Genomic DNA, 23,472 nt, shown 5'->3' with positions numbered 1-23,472 from the left:
AACAATGATTTTGTATTCAAATCATTTCATACCAGCACAAAATCTTTGGAGGGAGAGAAATCTCACAAGTATCCATTTTATTGCCTTATCCAGACTCTGGGGGCTATGCATATAAAGCAGACTGTCAATTAATTTGAAGGAACTGTTGAAGCAATACTGTGCCATCTCGGCTATATGTTCCTCTTCCGGTTGTTGGGTGACCATTAGTAATTAATTACAGCCTACTGCTATAAAACTGCTTTTCTTTCAGCATGAGCTTGCAGTTTGACATGGGTTAAGCAGCTCAAATGCCAACCTACAGGAATCTTAAAATGGCAAAGCAGGACCACTCAGGGCAGACTTGCATGCCACTGGAGCCCCAGTAATTATGTGTATCATTGTGGATCCGCCATCTGATACAACCTTGTCCTTTTTCTGTTCAGGCAAGAAGGTAAGGGCACTCCCTGCTCCTACAGTCATAAGCTTGCACCAGGCAGGAGCCCTGACAGGGCTGGTCATCTCCTGATGGGTGCAGGAGCTCCTCCCAAGGGAATAGGATGGCTGAGCAAGGGTTTGGTATCACTTCTCCCAGTCCCATTGTTGTTAGCCCTCTTCCATACTATTAAAAAGGAACTACCACATCTTGCATCTAGCCACATGGCCAGATGTTACATGATTAAATAAGAAAATAAATATGGATACCAGTTGATTTGGGGCAGCTAGGCAGAAGAGGGGATGGGAGTAGCTGCTGTACAAACCTTACAGTTTCAAGTATTATGACAAATCTTGAAAATTTCCATCTTCATAATGGTAAGAAGTCTGTTCTTCCATGTCTTGAGTTACTTGCTTTTGCCTTCTCCATTCCCCTCTCTGTACTTCGCTGTTTTGACTGGTAGCACCATACATCTTCTTTGGACTTACAAAAGTTTCATTGTTCATCTCTGTTTCTTCAGCTAGTTCATCCTGCTCAATTATGCCACATTTCTCTTCATTAAGGTTTTCAGGGTCAGCCCATTGCTGCTTCTCCCCAGAAGCAAAGATAGCATAGAATATCACTCCACTGTAATGCACCAGGGCTGCGATCAGAAAGACGTTTTGCCATTCTTCCCGGGTCTGAAAGAATAGTACAGGTCTCATTAAATTTGCAGTAAAAAGAAATATTACTCTCTGAATTAGACCATGAATTAGCACATATTGAACAATGACCTTGATCACTGTTTGATTCCTGATGTTACAGATAAAACAATTTATGAGAGTCATTGTGAAGATTTTTTTTTCATAACAACAGATAAAAAATTAAACATGTTAGTTATTTTTTCTCACAGGGAAGTTTCTCTCTTGCATGTGAAATATTCATGGAGTTGGAAATTCAGGGATTTCTCTGACAAATAAGTTAATCTTATTGTAGATCAGTGATTCCTTAGGAACCCTAACAGGGATGCATTGTAGAGGAGTTTCCCAAGTCCTAGAAGCATTAACCAGTAGTATGGAGATATTACAGAGACCCAGCCTCAGGTGGTATAAAACAATATCTCCCTACACAAATAATTAGTTTACACAGGGAACCTGGCCCCCATGACACTTTTAAAATTAATATTTAAAAGAAATAACAACAGAAAACAGCTGCAGAGATTGATGATGAAATGGATTTCCCAGGAATCTTCGAAATGTCTTAACTTTTGTTGCATCAACTAATCCTCTTCCTAGAAATCATGGGGAAACGTTACCTTATGTTTCGTCATTGCACCAACGATGAGCGGGCACACCATGCCTGACAGTGTCCCCACACCATTGGAGATCCCCATCAGAATGCTGGCGTAACGTGGGGCTATGTCCAAGTGATTCACATTGAACCCTACAACAAATGAGAGAAAATAGTCAACTATACAGCTTTGCACTACCCGGCCAACAGGGCTTTCTACAGCCATTCTGGCTGAAGAAGCCTGAAAAAAGTAGGAAACCCCATTACCATATATATGAGAAAAAGGCTAGTATTTTCTTGATTTAATAATTTAAAGAGCAATAAGGATGGAGGATATGTTGCAACTCTTTATTCTTTTTCAAAATCCCTTTCTCCTCCACCTATGGGGATCATGTTGTATAGAAAATATAGTTTGTTTTGGCCTCATTTAAAGCATCTGTGCTTCACATCTTCTTATACTGAAACAATGCACTCAACAAATATTTTTAATTAAGGAATGATTGCCTCATATTTGTCAAGTGTCAGATATCTTTTGATTTAGGTAGTAGTGGTTTTTAATACACATTTTCCGGTACTTTAAGCAGCAGTTTAACAACATGATTAAAAAAACAGAATAGAAACAGGTAGGAAAAACCATTACCATTGCTGTAACCTATCTTCTGGGTACATATTTTATTAAGAAATAAAAACAAATAGTAAAAATCAGCTCAGATGATTATCTTGCTTTAGGTAATGAAAATTAGTCATATGAGCTATGGATCATCACAAGAAAAGATGATGAATTCCATGTCCATGGGATTAAATACAGTAAAAAGTTGAGTACAGGGAAAATCCTGCAATGAAAATTGATTGATAGAAATGACCTGCTATGCAAGCACTTCATAACTGAGTAGCAAAACTACTTACCAACTGCATAATCCTGAAAAACAACTGAAGACCAGCAGTTACTTTGCTGGTCAATTTTGATCAATCTTCTTGGAAGTCTGATAGCTGATGGTCTTCCATCTTCATAACAAAAGGGGTTTTTTTAATAACAAGTGTACTGGTGGAGCTACAAAAGTCGGTCTGAGACTGGTGAGACCCATGAAAGTGTTAGAAACAGCTGCTCAGGAGAAGGGCTGGTTGTAGGACACAACTGAGAGAGACCCTAGAAAGCAGAAACTGGCAGCTAAAGCTGGGAGCAGGGTTGCAACAGGTAACCTGTGAGCAACTATTCATTCCAGAGTAATTAATTCTCTCTCTCCTTTTAGGGATACTGTTTATGCAAGAAGAAAAGGTGGCTGACACTGTAAAAGTATATTAGAAAATAACATCACAAAGCTGATGTAAAATGGAATCAAAAAAGAGCAGGTTCTTTCAAAGCTTCATGTCCTATGTGCAACACATTTCATAGATACTGAAGTAAATTATTTCTGATATGGGAAGAAATAGGAATACCCTGTAAGCAGCCACATTAAGAACAAACAGAATAATAGAAATGATGACAGTAACAACAGTAACATCACTTTTATAACTAATATTAAAACCAATAATAAGATTAGTTCTTACCTGAAATAGCAAATCCACTGAAGCCTACTGCTAACACCAGAAAGGAAATAGCCACACCTTTTGTATGAGAATAACCAACAACCAAAAGCAAGGTTGCTTCCATCCCAAAGCCTTCAAATGAAACACATGGGAATAAATTACATTTTAAATTATAATTGGTCACAAAGATACTTACAAGGTCTTGCCAGAATAGCAACTTAAAATGAGACAAAATTCTTTCATATCTTATAGCTATTTTTGAACATACTTGGAGGCTTTGTGGCTTTGCAGAAATATTTGAATATTTATTGTTTGAGAATATACCTTTTTCTTCTCATTGCTGTGTAAATGACCCAAGCAATTGGTGAAGCGGACTTACTGAGCAGTACAGGGAAACAATGAGAAAGTGACTCTGTGCAAAGCACTGGAAAATTCACAAACACACAGACATGATAGGGAAAGGAGAAAAATATTTCCTGCCTTCAATTTCTCATGGTTGTAGCAACGTGAGTTGTTCTTGGTAAATGGAACAAAAGAGGGTTTTACATACAAGTGTGCCATCAAGACAATAGGACATCCCTGACCATCCCTGGGAACTTCCAGTCTCTGCCATTACTGCAAATTAACATTTTCTAATGTGTAACATTACAAACCTTCTTTTTATTTTTTTTGAATGACACTGAAAACACACCCTGAAAATACAATGGATTTGAGAACCCTTTGTGAAGATGCATAGCCAAGCTGCATGGCATCTCTGACTGCTGGCATCTCTATTTCAGGCTGCCTATGCCATCCATAAAAAATGTAAGCCAGGAACTGGCAGTGGAGAATGACTTCACAGGCTTGAATTTTTTCTCTAATTTAGCATCATCCCTACATGTAGATGTCATTGTTTTTTTAGCTCAGCGACTGAACTAGAAATAAATTATTTTGTGCTGAGTAAAAATGAGTCTGTCCATCCCTCACCTTTTTTTTTACGCAACCTTTTTTTTTTAATGCAGCCCAAACCTGCTAGTGGGTTCTGCTGGAAGTAGTACATGGGAGCAGTTATTGCAAGACTGTACTCACTGGGAAAGGGTCTCTCCAGCACCATGGCACCTGGCTAGCTTTGTCTGTATAAGTTTGCAGGATGAGGCCTATTTGATAATACTACTCTTCTGGGACGGTCCCTATTGCCCTTTTAATTATTAAACAGACTTCTTGCCTCCTCCCTTTTTAAAAGCACACTCATATGAGTAAGGATTTATACCATGAGGACATCGAACATGAACTCTCCATTAAATGCTTCAGATTAACCAGCTGCAAATGCAGTCTAGACTAATTTGCCTCATTACAATTAAACATGGACCAAACTATGACATTTACATCAACTGCAGCACACAATTGAAATATCATATTTTCAGGATCCAGTAGTACCTCCACAATTCATGACCTTCCTTACAGTGGTAGTGGTTAAAATCTTCCTGCTCCGTAAGAAGTCAGCTAGTTGCCCTCCAATGGGTACGATGATCGTCATGACCATGTGAGGAACTGCTGACAAAAGGCCAACCTGCAATTAGACAAAAGAATGCTTACTGCTCATATCCTCCCTCAGTATTTAGGGGGAAGAGAACAGGAACCATACCTTTTCTTCACCTTTTTTTTTTCCTCCCAATCAGACAGTTTTTTATCCTGGATCCTTGTGTGGGAGAATTGCAGGCAGGTCCAAGAGGACCTGCAACCAAGACCTAGGTGACCTTAAGCTACCTTTGTCTTTAGGGATTTCTAGGAGCTTGAGAGACTCCAACATAATCTTGTCCGGGTAGTAGCAGCTTTTCTCCCCAGCCTTCCCAGTAATGGCAGTATGTGAGCCACGGCATGGCCAGAAGCTACTCACCTCATCCCTGGTCCACCATCTCTGCTGGGGCTTGTGAGGTGGGTCTCAGCAGGATGTTGTAACTGGGAATTGGAGCCTACAGGATGCTCCTTGGAGTGCCAGATGCTGTTCATTCACTGTCCCTGACAGACAGGGTCAGAAACAGAGCTGTTTGCTCCCTGCTGGGGTCACACAGTGCCCTCTCCAAAGGGGCTGTCAGTAACTCGCCCCTGTCAGGGAGCTGGACCTGTGCAGAGCACCCCTTGCTGTGCAGCGCCTAGGGCAGTGCCTGGGCACCTTCCTTAATTTTTTGGGAGGAAGGGTGGTGTTTCTCCTCCCTCCCTCCCTTCCTCCTTCCCTCCCTCCCTCCCTCCCTCCCTTCCTCCTTCCCTCCCGTTCGTCCGTCCATCCGTCCTTCCTTCCTTCCTTCCTTCCTCCCTCCCTCCCTCCCTCCTTCTCTCTCTCTCTGAAGGCCAGAAGACCTGGTAGGATTTTTCCCTCCTCCTTCTACTTCTTTCCTGACAGCAGGAGAAACTCAAGAGGCACAGGGAAGGAAGGCATCCAAGCAATAACAAAAAGGAAAAAAAAAATCTAAAGAGTCTATAGCTGGTGCTCTGATGGATTTTTTTTCTCTCTCCAAGGACCAGCAAAGGCACACAAGAGAACTGCTCTAATTTAGCTTGTTAGAGTAGATGCCTAAAGCTGGGTGAAGGAAGGAATATCTCCTTATGGCCCAGGAGAAGCCAAAGTACAATTGAAAATCTCACCTTAGAAATATCATGCAATATCCCTGCTTTTCCATGGTTACACTAAAGAGTTGTTAGGGATAGAGGACTGTTAATATGAACTTCTACTGTAGACATCAAAAAGTCCTGTCTTATGTGTCCTGATATTAGAGTGCTCTATCTTGGTTTTCAACTGCTTTTATGTATTTTCATAATTCATGTTCTTAAGGAACTCCTTAACAATTCTATCCCTGTTACCTGCTACTGTGTAAATGAAGGCAGCACCTGCACGTTGCGTATGGACTGAATGAACATACAGTATAAAACATGATATAATTTTACAAATTATTAACTAAGCATACTTTTAATGGCATGCATATGTTTTTATTCTTGTGGGATTATAGCCTACAAATTGATGATATCTTCTTTTCATTTTCTTCGAATTACAGAATCACAAAACAGTTGAGTTTGGAAGAAGCGTCAGGAGGTGATCTTCTCCAATCCTCCTGTTCAAGCAGGATCACCTAGAGCAGGTTGCCCAGGACTGTGTCCAGATGGCTTTGGAATGTCTCCAAGGATAGAGACTCCACAACCTCTCTGAGCAATCTGTTCCAGTGTTCAGTCACCCTCACAGTAAAAACACGTTTCCTGAAGTTCAGAGGGAACCTCCTGTGTTTCAGTTTCTGTCCATTGCCTCATGACCTGTCACTGGGCACCGTTGGAAAGAGCCTGTGATTCCATCTTCTTTGTACCCTCTTCTCAGGTATTTATACACATTGATGAGATCTCCCCTCAGCCTTTTCTTCTCCAGGTTGAACAATCCCAGCTCCCTCAGCCTTTCCTCATAGGGGAGATGCTCCGGTTCCTTAAACATCTTTGAGGCACTTCATTGGACTTTCTCCAGTATGTCCATGTCTCTCTTGTGCTGGGGAGCCCAAAACTGGACACGTACTCCAGGTGTGGCCTCACCAGTGCTGTGTAGAAGGGAATGATCACCTGCCTCTACTTGCTGGCAACATTTTGCCTAAATGCAGCCCGGGATACAATTAGCCTTCTTTACTGCAAGGACACACTGCTGGTTCATGTCCAACCTGGCGTCCACCAGGACCCCCAGGTCCTTTTCTGCTAAGCTGCTTTCCAGTTGGGTGGCCCCCAGCATATATTGGTGCATGGGCTTATTCCTCCCCAGGTACAGGAATTTGCCCTTCCCCTTGTTAAACTTCATGAGGTTCCTGTCAGCCAGTTTCTCCAGCCTGTCGAGGTCCCTCTGGGTGCAGCACAATCTTCTGGCATATTAGCCACCACTCCCAGTTCTCTGTCATCAGCAAACACTCTGTCCCATCATCCATATCATTAATGAAGATGTCAAACAGGATCAGACCCGCTATTGACCCCTGGGGTACACCGCTAGTTACTGGCCTCCAACTAGACTTTGTGCTGCTGATTACCACCCTCTGGGCCCAGCCATTCAGACAGTTTTCACTCCACCTCACTGTCTGCTCAACCAGTCCATACACCAACAGCTTGTCTATGAGGATCTTATGGGAGACAGTGTCACAGGCCTTACTGAAGTCTAGGTATACAATATCCACTGCTTTCCCCTTGTCTACCAGGCAAGTCATTTCATCACAGAAGTTTATCAAGTTGGTCAAGCGCGACTTCTCCTTGGTGAATTTTCTGCCAAAGAGTTATTACCTATTCTGTTAGCTCTGGTACTTATCCCAGGTATGTGAAAAGACTGTTTTGCAGAGTTTTAGTGATCAGCATGTGATCTTCTAGAAGTTTTTCTTTGAAGCAGTAATTTAGTGAGAAGTTTGAGTTTATTTTCTAGAGTGTGCAACCTCCTTAGAGTCAGTTTTACATTAGTTTTTAATTAGTGAGGTACACAGAGATGCAACTTTAACACTTATGAAGGCAGTTTCAGAATAAACAAATCCATTTTGTCTTAATACCTCTGTTCATCTCCACACTGCGCTTGGCCGTTCTGAGTGTCATTGCTACCATGACAGCATTGCAGAGCACACCGGTGCCCCCAGACCATTACACAGATGATGATGTTGTTTGTTATTGGTTTGCAGGTTTACACTTGAAGAGAATTTACAATATAGCAAGTCAGTTTTTTAGAGGAATGGTGGAAAGAACTCTACTGGAACAAACATTCTGAGGTCCTCATTCGTGCTCTGAAGAGGCAGTGTAACAATACTGGCTTTAATGAAGTGGCAGTGGCAGGGAATATCAACCCATACAGAATTTGACCCCTCATTGTCAATGAAAAGTAGTGGGGAAAAAAAGAGGATAAAAATTACCCGGCAAGTAATGCTCAACTGCCAGTGCTAAACAAAATGTGCATTTCTATTTACTTACTTTGTAGTTTTCATGACCTGTGTTTTTTTTAACCAACTCCTTCTCAAAACAACTTTTCAGTTCTTTCCTTTTGCTAATAATTTGATGCTAGCAAGCCTTTCTATCAGATGACCGGAAGTATGTCATCCCAGCTGTTGTGAATAATCTACTGTAATGACTCCATAGTCATCTGGGGATCCTGAAGAACTCTGCATCTCCTAGGGTGAGGTCTGAAGGTCACTGCTTCATCTCAGACATTTACCTTGCTTATTGCAAATCCGAAGACTTCTTCAAAGTAAGCAGGCTGACTTATAAGGAGCAAATAAAAAGTCCAGCTTCTGCAAAAGTTTGCCACAATGATTGCATAAACTGGCATTGAAGTGAAAAATCTCTTCCAGGGAGTACTAAATTTCTAGGAAGAAAAAAAAAATTGAAGGCATTTTTGAGTAGGTAGAAGGCAAAATAAAGAGATAAGTATCTTTTTGTATCAGGATTATCCGGTACATTGCACCCAATTTACACTACAATGCAAGTGAAAGATGTTTCCTGGTTTAGTGGCAAAAAACAGGTAGAGAAACTTTCTTAGAATAGTTAGGGTATTCAAGATGACCAGTGTGCTACTATTACTCTACTTACTGAAATTACACAGGGTCTTCTGGAATCCTGCTATTGGGGTAACAGGATCAATAACAGAAGCAAAGAAAACTAGAGAAAGCCTTGTGCTGTTTGCCGCTTTTTGGAATGATGCAGTTTGAGACATTCCACTGAAAGGATTGTGAAAAAAGAACTATCCAAGCTAAAAAAAAAATACAGTAGCACAGCAACAGACAGCTACCTGCTTCAACATGATTCATTTAATTCAGCAAAAAAAGTCCATGGTAAAGGGTTTCATTTCTATAACTTGCTTTTGGCATTTCCAGTTTCTATTTATGCTGCAATACTCTATACAGCTGGAACAAAGAACACTTCAGAGTTGTATTCACCTAATAGAATTCAAATCAGAAGCTGAAATATTTAACTATGGCAATATACATTGACATTCTTCTTTTTTGTAAAATGGTAGCTGTGTTCTACAGGCAACTGTGTGCCTGCGGTTGTGTGTGAACACATGATGGTGGTACTAGTGTCCTCTGCAGTAAAGCCACCGTACAGCAAAGAAAAATCATAGAATCGTAGAATGATTAAGATTGGAAAAGACCTTTAAGATCATGAAGTCCAACCATCAACCCAACACCACTAAACCATGTCCACTAAACCATGCCCTGAAATGCCACGTCTACATGGTTTTTTAACATTTCCAGAGATGGTGACTCTACCACCCCCCTGGGCAGCCTGTTCCAATGTCTGACCACTCTTTCAGTGATGAAATTTTTCCTAATATCCAGTCTAAACCTCCCCTGACACAACTGGAGGCCATTTCCTCTCATCCTATTGCGATGACCTGGAACAAGTATGTGTGTCTCCAGCCAAGACCTGAGTGACTTTAGCCAAATTTCAGGAGCATGCCCAAAAGGAGAGCCTGGTCCTTCGTACTCTCAGCAAGGCTATTACCCAGAACATGTAGAGGAAAAAGTTTGGAGTTATTTTGTTCCAAAATGTTCAAGAGTGAAAGCCAAGAAGGAACAGCTTATCAAGAAACAGCTTTTTTTTTCACCACTAGCAAAAAATGAGTTACTTAAGGGAATGGAGATGAATTTAACGGGAAAATAGGTTTTATCTTTAAGTTTCCAGGATCTTCCCAGATCTTCTCAGACGGAGAATGGAAGTCTTAAAACAAGGAGATGAGCTGCTGCGAGAATGAGCAGGGCAGAAACCCAGTCCTTGAGCTTTCAGAATTTCAATCATCCTTAATAAGAGCTCAGAAGGCAGCTGAATAATTAACATCTGCAGCTAGTTTCTTATATAGCAATTTCGATTAATATTATTTTAGAACACAATAGTTACTCAAGAGTAGGAGATCAGAGTGTGTTGTTCCCCCTCTTTCCCCACTCCTTTACCTCCCTAGACCTGAGAACTGAAACAGCACTACGTGTTTTGCCTGCAGCTGAATTTGTCCTGCCCAGCTGCATGAGCTTGATCCTCTAATTTTCATGAAAGGAAAAGCCGCTAAACATCAACACCAAATAGTTCTGCTGCTCTTATGCAGCTAATAGAATCCATCCAGTCGTATGCTCATCTGTTGCAAAGTGCTCACATATTATAACCAGAAAAGCAGAAAAGCCTTTTTTACTTACGCTTGCGCTAGCCAGGCTGGCTCCCTCTCCAATACTTGTTTCTATGTATATCCTTTCTTCGTTGGTTATTGTTGGATGTGCAGCAGGACTCTCATAGGCATGGAGCAGCCAGAACATGTACCAAACAATCCCAAACATTCCTGGAGAGGCAGGAAAAGCAAAGCTCAGTTTTCAAAGCCACACTTCAGTATCTGCAGGTCTTGAAGTTTGTTTCAAGAGCAAATTAAACCAAACCTGCATAGAAAATATGCCCAGGGAAGTCAGGGAATATGATAACTGTGTATATTGTATGCCTGCTTGCAAAGCTTTCGAGCATTTTGCCACCTGTATTACATGATAGGCGTGGGGCAGAGAAAAGGCAGAAGGAAAGCTCGATGTGGGGACCCAGGGAGGGGAAAAAGCAGACCGGTCATAACATGGTTGCAATCTCTGTAAAAGAACTTCACAACCAGATTGTGACGGCAGATCTCACGGTGCGCTCTGTGCCTCCAGAAAGAACGGCGAAAACCCATCTTAGCTGGTTGCTGACGTGCATGGCCGGGTCCGAGAAAAGCTCTGCCACGTACCGTGGGGGGAAGCATGGGGCATGAGAGCACAGCCACGGGGTCGTACCCCGGTGGTGGGACCACTTTGCGGTGCTTTTACCGAGGGTGGGCAGCATGGGCAGGTGTCTCAGGGCAGAAGGTTTTAGAGGCATTTGGCTCCCCATCAGCAGAATATGCTGCAGCGTTCGCTTTGGTGTGCGCTCTGGGACGCGTATCACGCCAGCGTTCGTGCTGCAGCGCAACCTTTACAGCTGCATCCAACCCTCTCACTGGGTGACCAGGGGCTGTAGCCTGGTCATTACAATTTTATAACATTTTACAACAGATGATTACAAAATAAAAGCTTTCAGAAGCTGCAATAAGTAGGGAATAAATTAGAATAATCATTTGCAACTTCTTCATTCCCCAGAACAACTCTGATCCATACTGGTTACATAGGTTTAACAAAACTGCTGGCAGTACCAGCCCAGTCGCAGAGATCCTTCGTGTTAAGTAGCTCACCATAAATATAGAAGACTGATGACCATCCTATATACTGTACCAGCACACCTGCCAGAGGCATGGCGACCACTGCACCTGCATAAGACCCTGAGAAGAAAAAAGGATTAAGAAAACATGTCGGGTGTGATAGGCGATCCAGTGCAGATGATCCAGGCAGGTGCTCATGGGGGCAGAACTGGAGGGATGCCTCTGACCGATGGGCACCATGCTTTCTTGTGAACATGGGGAATGGGATGGCAAGGGTAAAATTTAGCTTGGGGTGGTGGGAAGGACTGTCCCTCACTGGTGTGGGATCACCAGTCTCATTTTGCAGCTAGAAGGGCTGTGCCCTGTAGGTAACTGCAATTTGCAAAGCTGAAACTGAGGGTAAACCACCACGCAGGCATAAGCGGTATGCACTGAAGTGGGGAATCCCTCCTAACCCTGTGGCGTATGAGGTGGACTCCAGCGAAGCTAATGGCCCAAATTTCAGAAGCCTTCTTGGTGTCCAGAACTTGGTTGCAGATATGCAAGTAGGCTCTTCTCATGGATATATCCCCATGATCCCACAAGTGCAGCTAGTGGATGGAGGGTTCAGACCCACCCTGAGTCTGTTCAACCGTGTTTACTTCCTATCAGCAGAATGAACGAAGAGCTGGAATAAATAGGCAAAAGTTGACAGGGAAAAAAAGGATTAAAAAGTTGTCTGTACCAAGGTTTCTGATTGGGAAATACATAATACTGTTGAAACATATTTCCAAGTGACTTGTAGAAAGAGACGTGTATTTAAGCGCTTGGAAAGGAATTTCCATGCAGGCCTAGGGAGAATTCATGCAATCTGGACATTTGGGTTCAGTGCAAGATGGTGCCAGTGGCTTCACATGTGAGAAGTGTTGCTTTGAATTACTCTAGGAAATGAGATATTTGTAGATTTGACAAGTATCTCACACAACATATCTCACACAAACACACTTTGTTAATGAACATTTGCTAATGCTCTGTTCATTAGCAAATATTTCTCTGCAATGGTTCACAGTGACCCTTCGCCCTTATCTCTGTGTAATTCATTTTTCCTACAGCAATAGCAAAGCCCCAGGCAAGAATATAGTCAGAGAAACAAAGAACCTGGTTAACGTGGGGTTTCCTAATTTTTCCACTGTTCCTGTGCACCTTTTGAGTGCAAGAATCAATGATCTGTAGCCACTAAAATGGGTGCTGGGCTGCAGGATGGATCTTTCTCTACCCGGTGCTAGGATTTCACGAGAGAGCACTGAGAGTGGAGGGTCTTCTCTTTTGGTCTGTTCTTTTACAGAAAATGGAAACACCCAAATAATCACTAAATCCTGGTTTCATCTGTGGTAAAAATAAAATTCTCATAATACGAAAAGCTGGGGTTTTTTTTTTTTTATGTCACTCCTCCTTTTACCCTTTCTCCTGTATTTTAGTGCTGTATTTTCCCTAGCCTTTCAGTTCCACTGCTGAGGGACAGACTGTTTTTCCCTCTGACTTTACATTTCCTGTTGAGTATTCTCTCACACAGATGTTCATCTTCAGCTGGCTTTACCCCAGCACCTGCATTTATTTTCATTGTTTTCTCCTCCACTTTTCCCAACTGCTTAGTCTTCAAAGTCCTACTATTTCTGCACAGAGTGACATGTGGCAAAAACTGCTACCTGGAGGATGGAATTAAAAGTAAAAAAATTTTTTTTTTTTTCCTTAGTGTGGCTGTAGGCAAAAAGAGGGTATATTCCTTGAAGAAGAAAGTGTAAAACCTCAGTATTTTTCCTGGTTCCTGCTTCATAACAAGGTTTAAAACTCTTGCCAGAGGCTAGAAACCATTCCAAAGGGAATGAGAGAGATTGATCTCTCCCACCTTCCCACTGGGTTCCTCTCCCCAAATTCTTTCCTCTTCAGAATTTCTTCTGAAATTTCCCAGAAGCCATCTTCCAGAAGGCCAGCTGTCAGCACTGGGAAGTGGCCCACAGAAGAGATCAAAGTACAAGCCTGATCATAATTCAAAACGAAGTGAAGCGGAACAGCCAGTGGCAACAAGTTTCATCACCTCCACTGATGTATATTAAGCAGCCAACCTAAAGTACTCAAGTCCTCTTAAAATCATTTTTTTAAGTGCAGGCTTGTTTAGGAGGGTCAATTCAATATGTATAATAAATGGAATCCCTAAAGATAGAGCAAATGAAAAAAAAAAAGGTGTGATTTCTCTCATGTGGCAGCTCTAGAGCCATTTCGTTTATTATGAGAGTCATTCTGAGGGTTGGTTTTGAATGATAAAATTATGACATACTAAACAAAAAGACTCTGAGGTTCCTGAGCTCAGAGTACAAGTCAAATGCAACAAAGGGCAGACGGTTTGCATTTCTTTTTTAAATAATGAAATTAATAAAATACGTCTAATAGGAATATGTACTTACGTAAACCATATAAGCCTGTCAACTTACCACAGAACGACGTGGTGGCCAGTCTGCTTCTCTCCAGCGGAGGAGCCCACTTACTCCACATTCCGTGGCAGGCGGGGTAGGTGACGCCCTGGCAGACATTTAACACATCATATAATTTGTTTTCACTGCATTCCTACTTCAAGCAGTTGCTGATACTGTCCAGCCTGTCTAGCTGTTTGTCACCGTGGAATGATGTAGGAAGAGTTAGGTAAGCCTGGAAGAGCTCCGATGTTTGGATATGAAGATGTCAAACTAATTGGGATAATCACTTAAATGGTAATGCGTTCTGGGGTGAAAATACTGTTCGGTACATGCAGTGGATGGCAAAAGTAGATTAAAATAGATCATACTGCAGCACCAGAAACATACACTTTTTTTTTTTTTTAGTAAATTTTAAAATAGAAATCAGTATGATTAAAAAATTGTCATCCTAAGTATGAGTAGCAAGTAAAAATGTAGATTGAGCAGAAAACTTGACCAAAAACCCTTATGATTTTTAGAACCAAATCTCCAAAACCAAATGATGTACAAAAGGACCAAAATGGTGAGTGGTCCTACCTCCACCAGACCTTGCAGAATCCTTACAAACATCACACAGCCATAATGCACTCTTGCTGCAGAAGGGATGAACATGTTCAGTGTAGATGTTAGAAAGATAGCTGCTCCAAATACCCTATGGAAAAAAGTAACATGAAATTAATGATAATTTTTTCAGAAGAAATGCTGTTCTTGGGCACAGTCACAGAGACAAGTTCACATACCACAATCTCACCAACCCAACATTTTGTCATCCTGCTTGGGAAGAGCACTTGCTGCAGCGGGGCACAAATCAGTCAAGGCTCTAAATGCACCTGGGTCCCCGTGCCGCTGGGAAATCATTTGCAGCCTCCCAAATGTTAGCACCCATTAGAGAAACAGGCAGCAGAAACCTCTGTGTAGCAGTAATGGATCCACACGTCATCCCTGAAAGTCCAGACCACTTGGAGACCCTGGGGTAGCACTCAAAGCCTCACCCACCGCAGTCTGTGGGAGCTCTTCCCGGCACAGACACGGGCTTTCCTATGTTTACCTGAAGAGTGGTGCACACTTACTGTGCTGCCTGTATTAATAATACACAAGAGTGTCACTAGACGTGAAAGACAGCTGGGCTACAGTGCAGCCATTTCAGCACGGCATGGGCTGCAGCCTTGCCAGGCGCCGACGCTGCGGCGCAAGGGAGAAGCGTCCCTGCGTGCCCAGCTTGTGAAAGGACATTGGGGGAGTTCATTTGAAAACTGAGGCTGCTGCACCATGAGAAACACCACTGGAAACCAAGAAAGAGACTGGAAACAACCAGATGGAACAATCACTAAAATTACTACCAGTAGTAGGAATGAGCTGTACTTGGTTTATTAGATTTCATAGATAGTCACATCTGGCTGACTGAAGCCTCAGGTTTCCTTTCTGTGCAACGAATGGGGCTCAATAGCTGCACCATGTAGTCTCTAAATATCAAGAGTTCATTACTCCATCATCTGTGGAAGCTGATATACGTGAGGATCCCCTCTAAGATCCTGTTACAGCACTGAAAAAGATCAGGACTGGCAGGAGGAGCTCTCCACAACTGCCAAGCACCATTTAAATTGAATGGATTACTGCTAGCCCGCAGTAGTTTACTGCCTTCGTGTTGCCTGCAATTCAAAGCAACCGTGTCTGCTTCCCTGCAGACTGCCTTTGTGCAGGAGAACTTTCATTCTGCAGATAGAAAGTTGGAGCAGCTGGTGGCCCTGGGGACCACAGCACTTCGGAGATGGAAGGTCAGCCCAAAGCTGCCCTGTCTTGCTGTGAGACTCAAGGTGACACCCTGAGAATAAAGCAGCCCCTTTTGTTAAAGGCCCTCAACTCCTACCTACGCTGATGTTAGCTAGCAGCACGCTGCTGTTTGTGGACCACCATTCATGTTCCTTTTTCAAAGTACTTAAATTCAGTGACGTTTAACAAGTTTCGAGTTGTCTTGTTATGTGTGGCATTTCAAAAAGACACATTAATCTTCATTCTGATGTATGAATGGTATTAGACAGGTATTTGATTTGAAATCGTATGATTTGGACAACAGCGGTATTTCTCTCCTTTTGATTTTTCTACCAAAGACATATACAGATCTTATTATGCATAGCTGTGTATCATGCTCTGCTTCAAAATATTTATAAACATTTAAAAACCTTTTGTTGTCATTCTTCTCCTTTTTTTAAATAGAGATTTCAACTGTTTACATTTCAGTCTCTTTTTGAATTTATTCACAGAAAATATATGTCACCTCATTTTTTGATTCGAGGCTTATTATTCACAATAGTATTAATGGCAGTATTATAGCATGAAGAATCTACAGACGGAGATCAACACTCTTTTATCTAAATTCTGTACACCTATTGACAAAAACAACAGTCCATGCCTAGGCAGCTCATAATCTGAATGACAAGAAAGCACTGAACAGATGAACAGAAAAGCAAAGAGGCTGAGTAGGCTGGCAGAGGGAAGTGACAAAGAAATGGTTTTATATAGAAAATGGTCTGAAAATCTGAACTAGAATACAATGCCTGTGATCATATATTGACATTTAGGAGACTGCTTTCACAAAGAAGCATTTAGCTGAGAAATAAGTATTACTTAGCTCTCCATTACCATCGGTGAAGAGAACAGTTTTGCACCTTGCTTCCTTGCCACTAACAGAAATATCAGGTCTGTTACTGTAATGTTATTGACAGTCTCAGGGAACTACAGCAAATAATGTAAATTAACAAGCACGTGAAAGAATAAGCCATAGGAAAGAGAACATGTTTAATTATCCAAACAGCTAGCTCTGAAGACTGAGTTTCCAATCTCTGCGACTTCATTTAGCGCCAGCTCTCGGTATGCCTGGGTTGTAAATGCCTCCTCTCTGCTGAGTGAGAACCAGCCACCCTTCTGCTACTATTTAAGAGGGCGAGTAGTGTTTCCACAGAGAGTCAGCATCTTTCCAGCAGTTCACTGCCTTTTATCCCAAAGAAGCTGGTCTCCACCATGACTAAAAATATCCCAGTTCTGTTCAATTCATTCACGTATTTTCCTCTCCTCACTGCTGTGATCCTTGGCCAGCTGCCACTTCAGGATCAAAACAGACTTCCTCAGCAATGGACTCCTGCCCAGCAGAGTGCTGTTACTGAACACCAGCATCGGGAGGTGCCTGCTGTTTCACTTCTCCTTGTCACCACCAAACAATGAGGAAATTACGTTGGGATGCATGTTTGAGGGTAAGTAGCGAGTTAAAGGGACGTTGTCACTAAGTAGTTCATGAACTTCTTGGTGGAAGGCAGATCTACACAAATTTGGATGAATGTATACATTAAATTACATGGTGTTAGATGGTTTTGGTGCAAAACCGTAAAGCACTCAGTATTTCCAGCTGTTCTGAGATCCATCTGAATCCCTCATTCTTACAGATAACTATTTGCATTAGAGAAGTGCCTGAGGTGGGGGTGTCCATTTATGTTCAAGGTTGCACGGTGCTAAGCAGGATTTAAACAGGTGACAAAAGAGTCTGTACCTAAATCTATAATGTCAATAATAGGACAGAATAATACATCTCATTGCCAGAGGGCAGCTGGGACAAAAGAAAACACTTGTCTTTCTAGGAGTGGTGGGTTCACAGCCTGGCCCCACATCTCCTGGTTTCCTGCACTGTGTCTTAGCAAGCGAGTAACCCCTCTGAAACAGAAACTCAGCATCGCTGTTCAATCTGCCCAAGCTGAAACTGGTTGGGTAAACAAGGAATAAAAGAAAAACATGGTGTTAGCCAGACCTGTGAATCCTATTACTACGAACAGAAATTCTCTTTGAGCCCAGCTTCTGGGATATTGTTACTCCTCAGCAAATTCTACTCCTAAACTCAGTTATGATAGTCAAATCCATAATTTTATGTTGCATTATAGAGTTAGATTGAGTCTGAAAGTCTCATGGATACAGAAATACAGCTTTTTGTGCATATGCACAGCTGACAGAATACACGGAGTTACAGCGTAAACATGGTTGATTTTACCGTTTGCAAGAAAATTAAGGAAACAAAAGCCAAATTATTCAAATAATTCAAACAAAAGCATGAATTATTCAGCTAACAGTGTGCACATCTGTGTTTTGGGGCCCTTCTCCTGCAAAAGTTGGTGGCAAGACTAGAGGGGCTGGGGAAATGATAAAACTTAATCTGTTTGGCTTATTCAGCAGATGGAAAAATACTCTGCTTAGGCACTTTTGTGTTGTAGAGAAATGAATAATTGAGGATACTAGTAGTGCTGAAGTGCAAACTGAACTCTGAGTAAGTTCTGGTTATGGACAGAGGGGAGTTGGGATCGAATGTCTGGACAATTCTGCGGGATGACCCTGTCCTTGAGTCATTTCCATAAGGGCATCTGGGTGGGAAGAACTCCCAGGCCGTCTTGTAACCCCTACAGCTTTTTGCAGAATGCAGAGAACAAAGTACTTTGATTTGGGGCAAAACAATATATAACTAGTATAAAAAAACTTCTCCAATCCTGTTTTGTAGATAAGTCACATCTTGTTTGCAAAGAATGAAATGAGTACCAACCACCTTTTTTATCTGTAGATCCCAAAACACCCTTAATCATGCACATCTCATGAGCTCATCCACAACCAGCTGTCTTCAGACAACCTCCCTCTCTCTTGTGATCATGTTCCAAGTTCTTAAGACTTTTTGAAGTAAAGCCCAAAACCAAAGTCAGCTTTGGCAAAATTAGCTACTTTTTTTACTCTCATTGTCAAAAGCAGTTGAATTTTTAAAAAATCAACCCACAAACACAATGAATATAGAAAAGTCTGTATAGATGCTCAGAGTTTGCCAAACAGAAATTATGAGGCTCTATTAGAATTTCTAGGCAAACCTAATGACAGACAGTCAGCACTGTATTCATCCATGCCAAGGATATCTGTGTGCATGAGGATGGATTTATGTCTTCAGAACATAAATAGTTCTGTAATTAGTACATGCTCAGCTTCAGTACACAGGCAATTTTTAAAGGAGAAAAGTCAAATTTTGTTGGAAAGATTTTATTTTGTGTTAAGCTGAGCTAAAAAGCACTAAGGCAACTTCTGAAAGACAAATGCTACAATCATTATCTGAAGCATTAGGTGTGATTTTCTTAACACTCTCCAGAAAGCATTATTGTTTAGAGAATGAATCTGTAAATTTTTGAGATGAACAAACTAAATTGTGAGAATCAGCAATAGACCCATAATGGAAATCTAGTCCCATTTTTGGTTATAGACATAAATACTGCACGTTTAGTTTCAGAGGTGTATTCCTGAAACACATTCTTTTGCTATTTTGGTAATCATCATTTAAACGGTGTACAACAGTCACCAGGCTGTAAATCTTAATTCTTTTGATTATTGTTTTTTTACCTGTTAGCAGCCAATTTGTTTGAGATGAACCCTCCTGGAATTTGTGTCACAATGTAACCCCAAAAAAAGGAGCCATGAATGAGTCCAACTGTTTCTGGATCCCAGTTGAACTGGGCTTTCTGTAAAGGAAACAGAAAAAAATGCTGTAAGATGAAGCATACTAATTGTAAGCTAACCACTGTTTGGAAGTCACACAGAAGTCACCCCATCCTCCAAATCAAGGCAGCCTCTTTATGCTGGCTGGTGTTGCTGAGCTTGAATCCCCACAGTTGAGGCAGAAGGATGTCAGATTCCCATGTGAGATGCCTGGTTTTGCTCTTGGCTTTCAGTAGGGTGGATAGGAGGGGGGAAAGGTTTCAGCCAGAAGGCAGCTAATGTTGGACCTTCACCTTTGCCACTTGTCGCTGCTTTCCCCTGGGCTCCTTAGTTATGAAACCTTTGTCTTCAACAGTGTTATAACAAGTAGCTGATGCCTTTCAATGAACATACCCATTTCCCCAAGATTACCAAGGTTGCTTAGGTCTTTTGGGTTGATCAGCTGCCTGGTAAGGCTGATCCTGTATTATCCTTGGTTCTCCTTGTAAGGCCCAAACTCTGACCATCCACCGTCTACATTAAGTGGCGCGGGAGCAGAAAAGGGCGGGGGGGAGTGTTGAGGGGGGAGTAACATCTGAAGACAAGGTAATGTGGAAATAAAACTAGGTTACACTAGCTAGCTGACTAGTTTATCTTTTATTAAAAGTGATGCCAGTCATAGAGCTGGATTTGGATACAGAAGGCCACCCACAGGCTGGTCATAGGCGGTTCCTGGCCAAAAATGTCTGCAGCCAAGGGGAATGCTTTTACCATACACCTCATCCTTGGATACCAAGCAGTTTCAGTCTTCTCAAGGCTCTTCCTGAACAAGGACATTCCTGCTCTCTGATCATGCTGCTTGACATACTTTGCTCAGGGGAGGGATAGCTAAAGCCCAGGGCAAAACATAGAGGAAGTGAAGAAAAGAAAGGTGGGTCCCAGGTGCCCCTCCTGACCTCCATTCTGGGAGGTCAGACAGGGCCTGGCTCAGTATAATCACACTAATGTAAGGTCAGTGTCAAGTTTTCCTCCCTGAACCCTTCAGAAGAGCTGTTTTGGGGCAAAGAGAAATGACGTTTTGCTTCATGACCATTTTTATGCTCATCACATGGCAGGGAAAGGTGGCTAAAGCATCACATGTGGAAGTAGCACAGGTGTCTTAAATTCTGAATTAAAATTGTCACTAAAACACTACAGAAAAATGAAAACTAGAGTGATAAATCTTAACATCTCTTTTTTCTGTATTACTTTCTGTGTGTAAAAAGAAGAACCAGTTTTCCCCAGTAGGTTGATTTTTTTTCCCAAGCAAGCAGAACTACTACAGAACAAGTCCTCATTTGACCTGCAGGGAGAAAGATGGCATCAATTAGCTAGGCATGTTTACAGAGGGCTGAAGGATTTCTCTCTCCATCAATATGCATTCTGACAGAAGACCCACTTTCCGGTGCTGAGTTACATTTCTGTTTTAAACACCTAATTTTCTACTAGTGATTTCCACCTTAGTTTCTAGGTAGTGTTAATTTCTGAAGGCAGAAACACCATGAGACATGGAAAAAGTTCCTGTATCAGGAAGTGCTCGTGCCCAAGAAGAATAATTTGAGATTTGTGAGATGAGTTTGTTCAAATTTCCTCAAGCTACCTCTTCTGAGTTTCCCAGCCTGTGCAGGCCTTTCTCTTGCTCCAGGAGTGAAGTATGGAATCAGAAAGCCACAGCAGGACCCCGGGGAGCAGGAATTAGACTGAAAAAATACAAATTCAGCAGCAAGTCTAAGCAGCAGGAGCTGGTCAGAGGAGATTGAAGATGAGAAAGAACTAGGAAACTCTTCATTCACTTTGGTAAATCTTTCTCAGATTTATTGAGTCTGATTAGAAACACTCCTTTAACTTTGGAAATTTACTATAGCCACGTTCTGCAATTTTCTTGTACAGAAAGTTATTTTTTTATTATTATATTATTTTAATATAATATTTGGGAGAAAATGAATGATTACACAGGTTTTCATTCATCTCTAGCAACATGACAGAAGGTATCTGCCTCTCTGGGAGATGTGTTTTGTTTCAGGGAATGTGCTGATAAGCAAAGGGTATCCATGGGCTGAAGGAAACCTTTGTTCCCTGGGAGGCTCTGACGATACTTCGTCCTTCTGTAGAGGCTTTCCTCCTAGACCTCAGACATGGGGAATCCGCAGGTTAGAGTCAATATTCCTGTGAATAATTTGTTACGGCAGTATCCAAAAATAAGCCAACAAGTAGAGCAAATGTGAATGAGGTTCAAGTTCCTAAAGTCCATAAAGGGACTCACGATATCACAGCCATGTGCAGGACTGTGGAAACTAAGATACGCATTGAACCTGCAGTTCCTTGGGTGCATCGCTCAAGGACTGTAGGCATCTGTGGTGAAACACAGGCCATCTACTGCAAATTTGAAAACAGCTTGGCACCTAGCTACGAATACCTCTAGACAGCAATCCTTTTTGTCAATAACCTGTAAAACCCCGTTGCCTTATTGCCAGTGACTACTTTAAGGTCTTGAAAGTTATCTACTCATCTGAATAGAGTGAGTGCAGCGCTACATACAGCAATTAATTATTCCTTCTGCAGCAGCATCGGAGCATGCTTCCCTGAGAGATAGTAAATAGTAAAAGCTTCTGCCACCACAACAAAATCTGCCCATGACTGAAACATCAGGGACCTGATAGATATGCAAGTCAATTCAGTTCTTGTTTCTGCTACTTACATCCTCTATGACATTGCAAATTCTCAGATCTTATGGATTTTTAATGTGACTTAGAGACCTAAATAAGAATTAAGCGCCTACACATCTATGTGAATCCAGATTCACGTCTCTGTTTTTGATCCATGTATGTAGCGTACTTTGATACGTGGCACTTCGATGATCGTGCAACGGGGTCTGCTCACAACTGTGAAAAGAAGATGTTTTCTCACCTGCAGCTCTGCTTTGCCATTAACATAAACAGTGTTATTGTTCACCATTTCCACGATGGCAACACCCAGGTTGCACCTAATTCCAAAGGAGATGCAGAAGCCCAGGCCGCTCATTATGGCGATGATGTAGCGCTTGGGCAGCCCGCAGCAGTAGCAGTCGCACGGAGCCGGCTTGCGGGTCCTCGCCAGCACAGGCCGCCCCTCTGCCGTCAGCTCAATGTGATCCTCCTCTACGTTGCTGCCATCGATTTTCCTAAATGGATGAAGAAAGAGAAGATGAAAACGCCTTGCCGTCCCAGTAAGACTTGCCCAAACGTAGATGGGCAGGTACGCGCTCCAGTCAGATGCTAACGAATCTCCTTGCGAGGTGTTTGTCCCTCGGCGGCGCGACGAGCTGATGCTGGGCAGGCTTTGAAACGTTAGGATAGCCTGCACTTTTTCGTGAACGACCTCCGAAGGTCATAAATCCAAGCCACCTGGCCGGACAGCTAGCTGGAAAAATGTTCACAGGCTATTCATGAGCATAATTATGAGAGCTAGACTGAGCTCTGTGGTTATAAATTCTGCAGGTAGTTATGAAAATATACATATGAATAAATTCATCATCATTTGTACTTAGATCCACTAAAGCAGAGCTGGCAATGGGTTTTAAGAAAAGGGCAAATACATCAAATACATTACAAATCATGGTTTTGCTCAGCCCAAAACTCCCTGTGAATTTGTTTTCACATGTGAGACAACAGCCAGGGCTATACTGAAGAGGAGAAGAGGCTCTGGCGTCGAAGCGCCTACTTAAGGTGTAGAAGAGCCAGACCCAGACCTTCTCTGCCTGAAGGGATTCGAAGCCATGTGTCCCCTCTTCTCTGAAACACCCTCTCACCACAAGGACTTGGGTCACTGCAAAGCGAACAGCTGCAACTCCTGTTGCTGGACGTGTTGAACTTTTCTTTAAAACTTTTAATATGGAATGAGATCTGAAGGAAGACCAGGGACTTCCTGGGCTCTTCATTCGCCACTCCTCGGCAGCGGAGGCTGGAAGGGCTTTTGCCCTCAGCGACTTTGGTGTGGCCACTGCAGTGGGGTTGGGAGGAACTGGGAGGGAAGGGGCCAGGGATACGGCTCTCCAGTGTTCTCGGGGTAGGGGCAAATGGTACCCAGCCCCGTCAGCCTGCCAG

General features: G+C 42.3%; 1 protein-coding gene across 1 annotated transcript in view; it reads right to left on the bottom strand.

Moving 5' to 3' along the window:
• Positions 1 to 753: 753 nt before the first annotated feature.
• The window catches only part of SLC17A8 (solute carrier family 17 member 8), a gene marked incomplete at its 3' end in the record, with an annotated part of 30,079 nt that continues 7,360 nt past the window's right edge, over positions 754 to 23,472 (bottom strand). Inside the window, exons 2-12 of the mRNA XM_082004478.1 lie at positions 22,298 to 22,550; positions 19,277 to 19,395; positions 14,405 to 14,519; positions 13,847 to 13,934; positions 11,412 to 11,498; positions 10,366 to 10,505; positions 8,394 to 8,543; positions 4,625 to 4,757; positions 3,230 to 3,340; positions 1,707 to 1,834; positions 754 to 1,092 (exon numbers count right to left, since the gene is read on the bottom strand). Of these exons, the coding sequence (XP_081860604.1) occupies positions 754 to 1,092; positions 1,707 to 1,834; positions 3,230 to 3,340; positions 4,625 to 4,757; positions 8,394 to 8,543; positions 10,366 to 10,505; positions 11,412 to 11,498; positions 13,847 to 13,934; positions 14,405 to 14,519; positions 19,277 to 19,395; positions 22,298 to 22,550 (1,663 nt within the window). The remainder of the gene's footprint in view (positions 1,093 to 1,706; positions 1,835 to 3,229; positions 3,341 to 4,624; positions 4,758 to 8,393; positions 8,544 to 10,365; positions 10,506 to 11,411; positions 11,499 to 13,846; positions 13,935 to 14,404; positions 14,520 to 19,276; positions 19,396 to 22,297; positions 22,551 to 23,472) is intronic.

This window comes from Phaethon aethereus, assembly GCF_964289735.1.
Source record: "Phaethon aethereus genome assembly, chromosome: 1".
Lineage (NCBI taxonomy): Eukaryota > Metazoa > Chordata > Aves > Phaethontiformes > Phaethontidae > Phaethon > Phaethon aethereus.
This window is presented reverse-complemented; position numbering and strand designations above follow the sequence as displayed.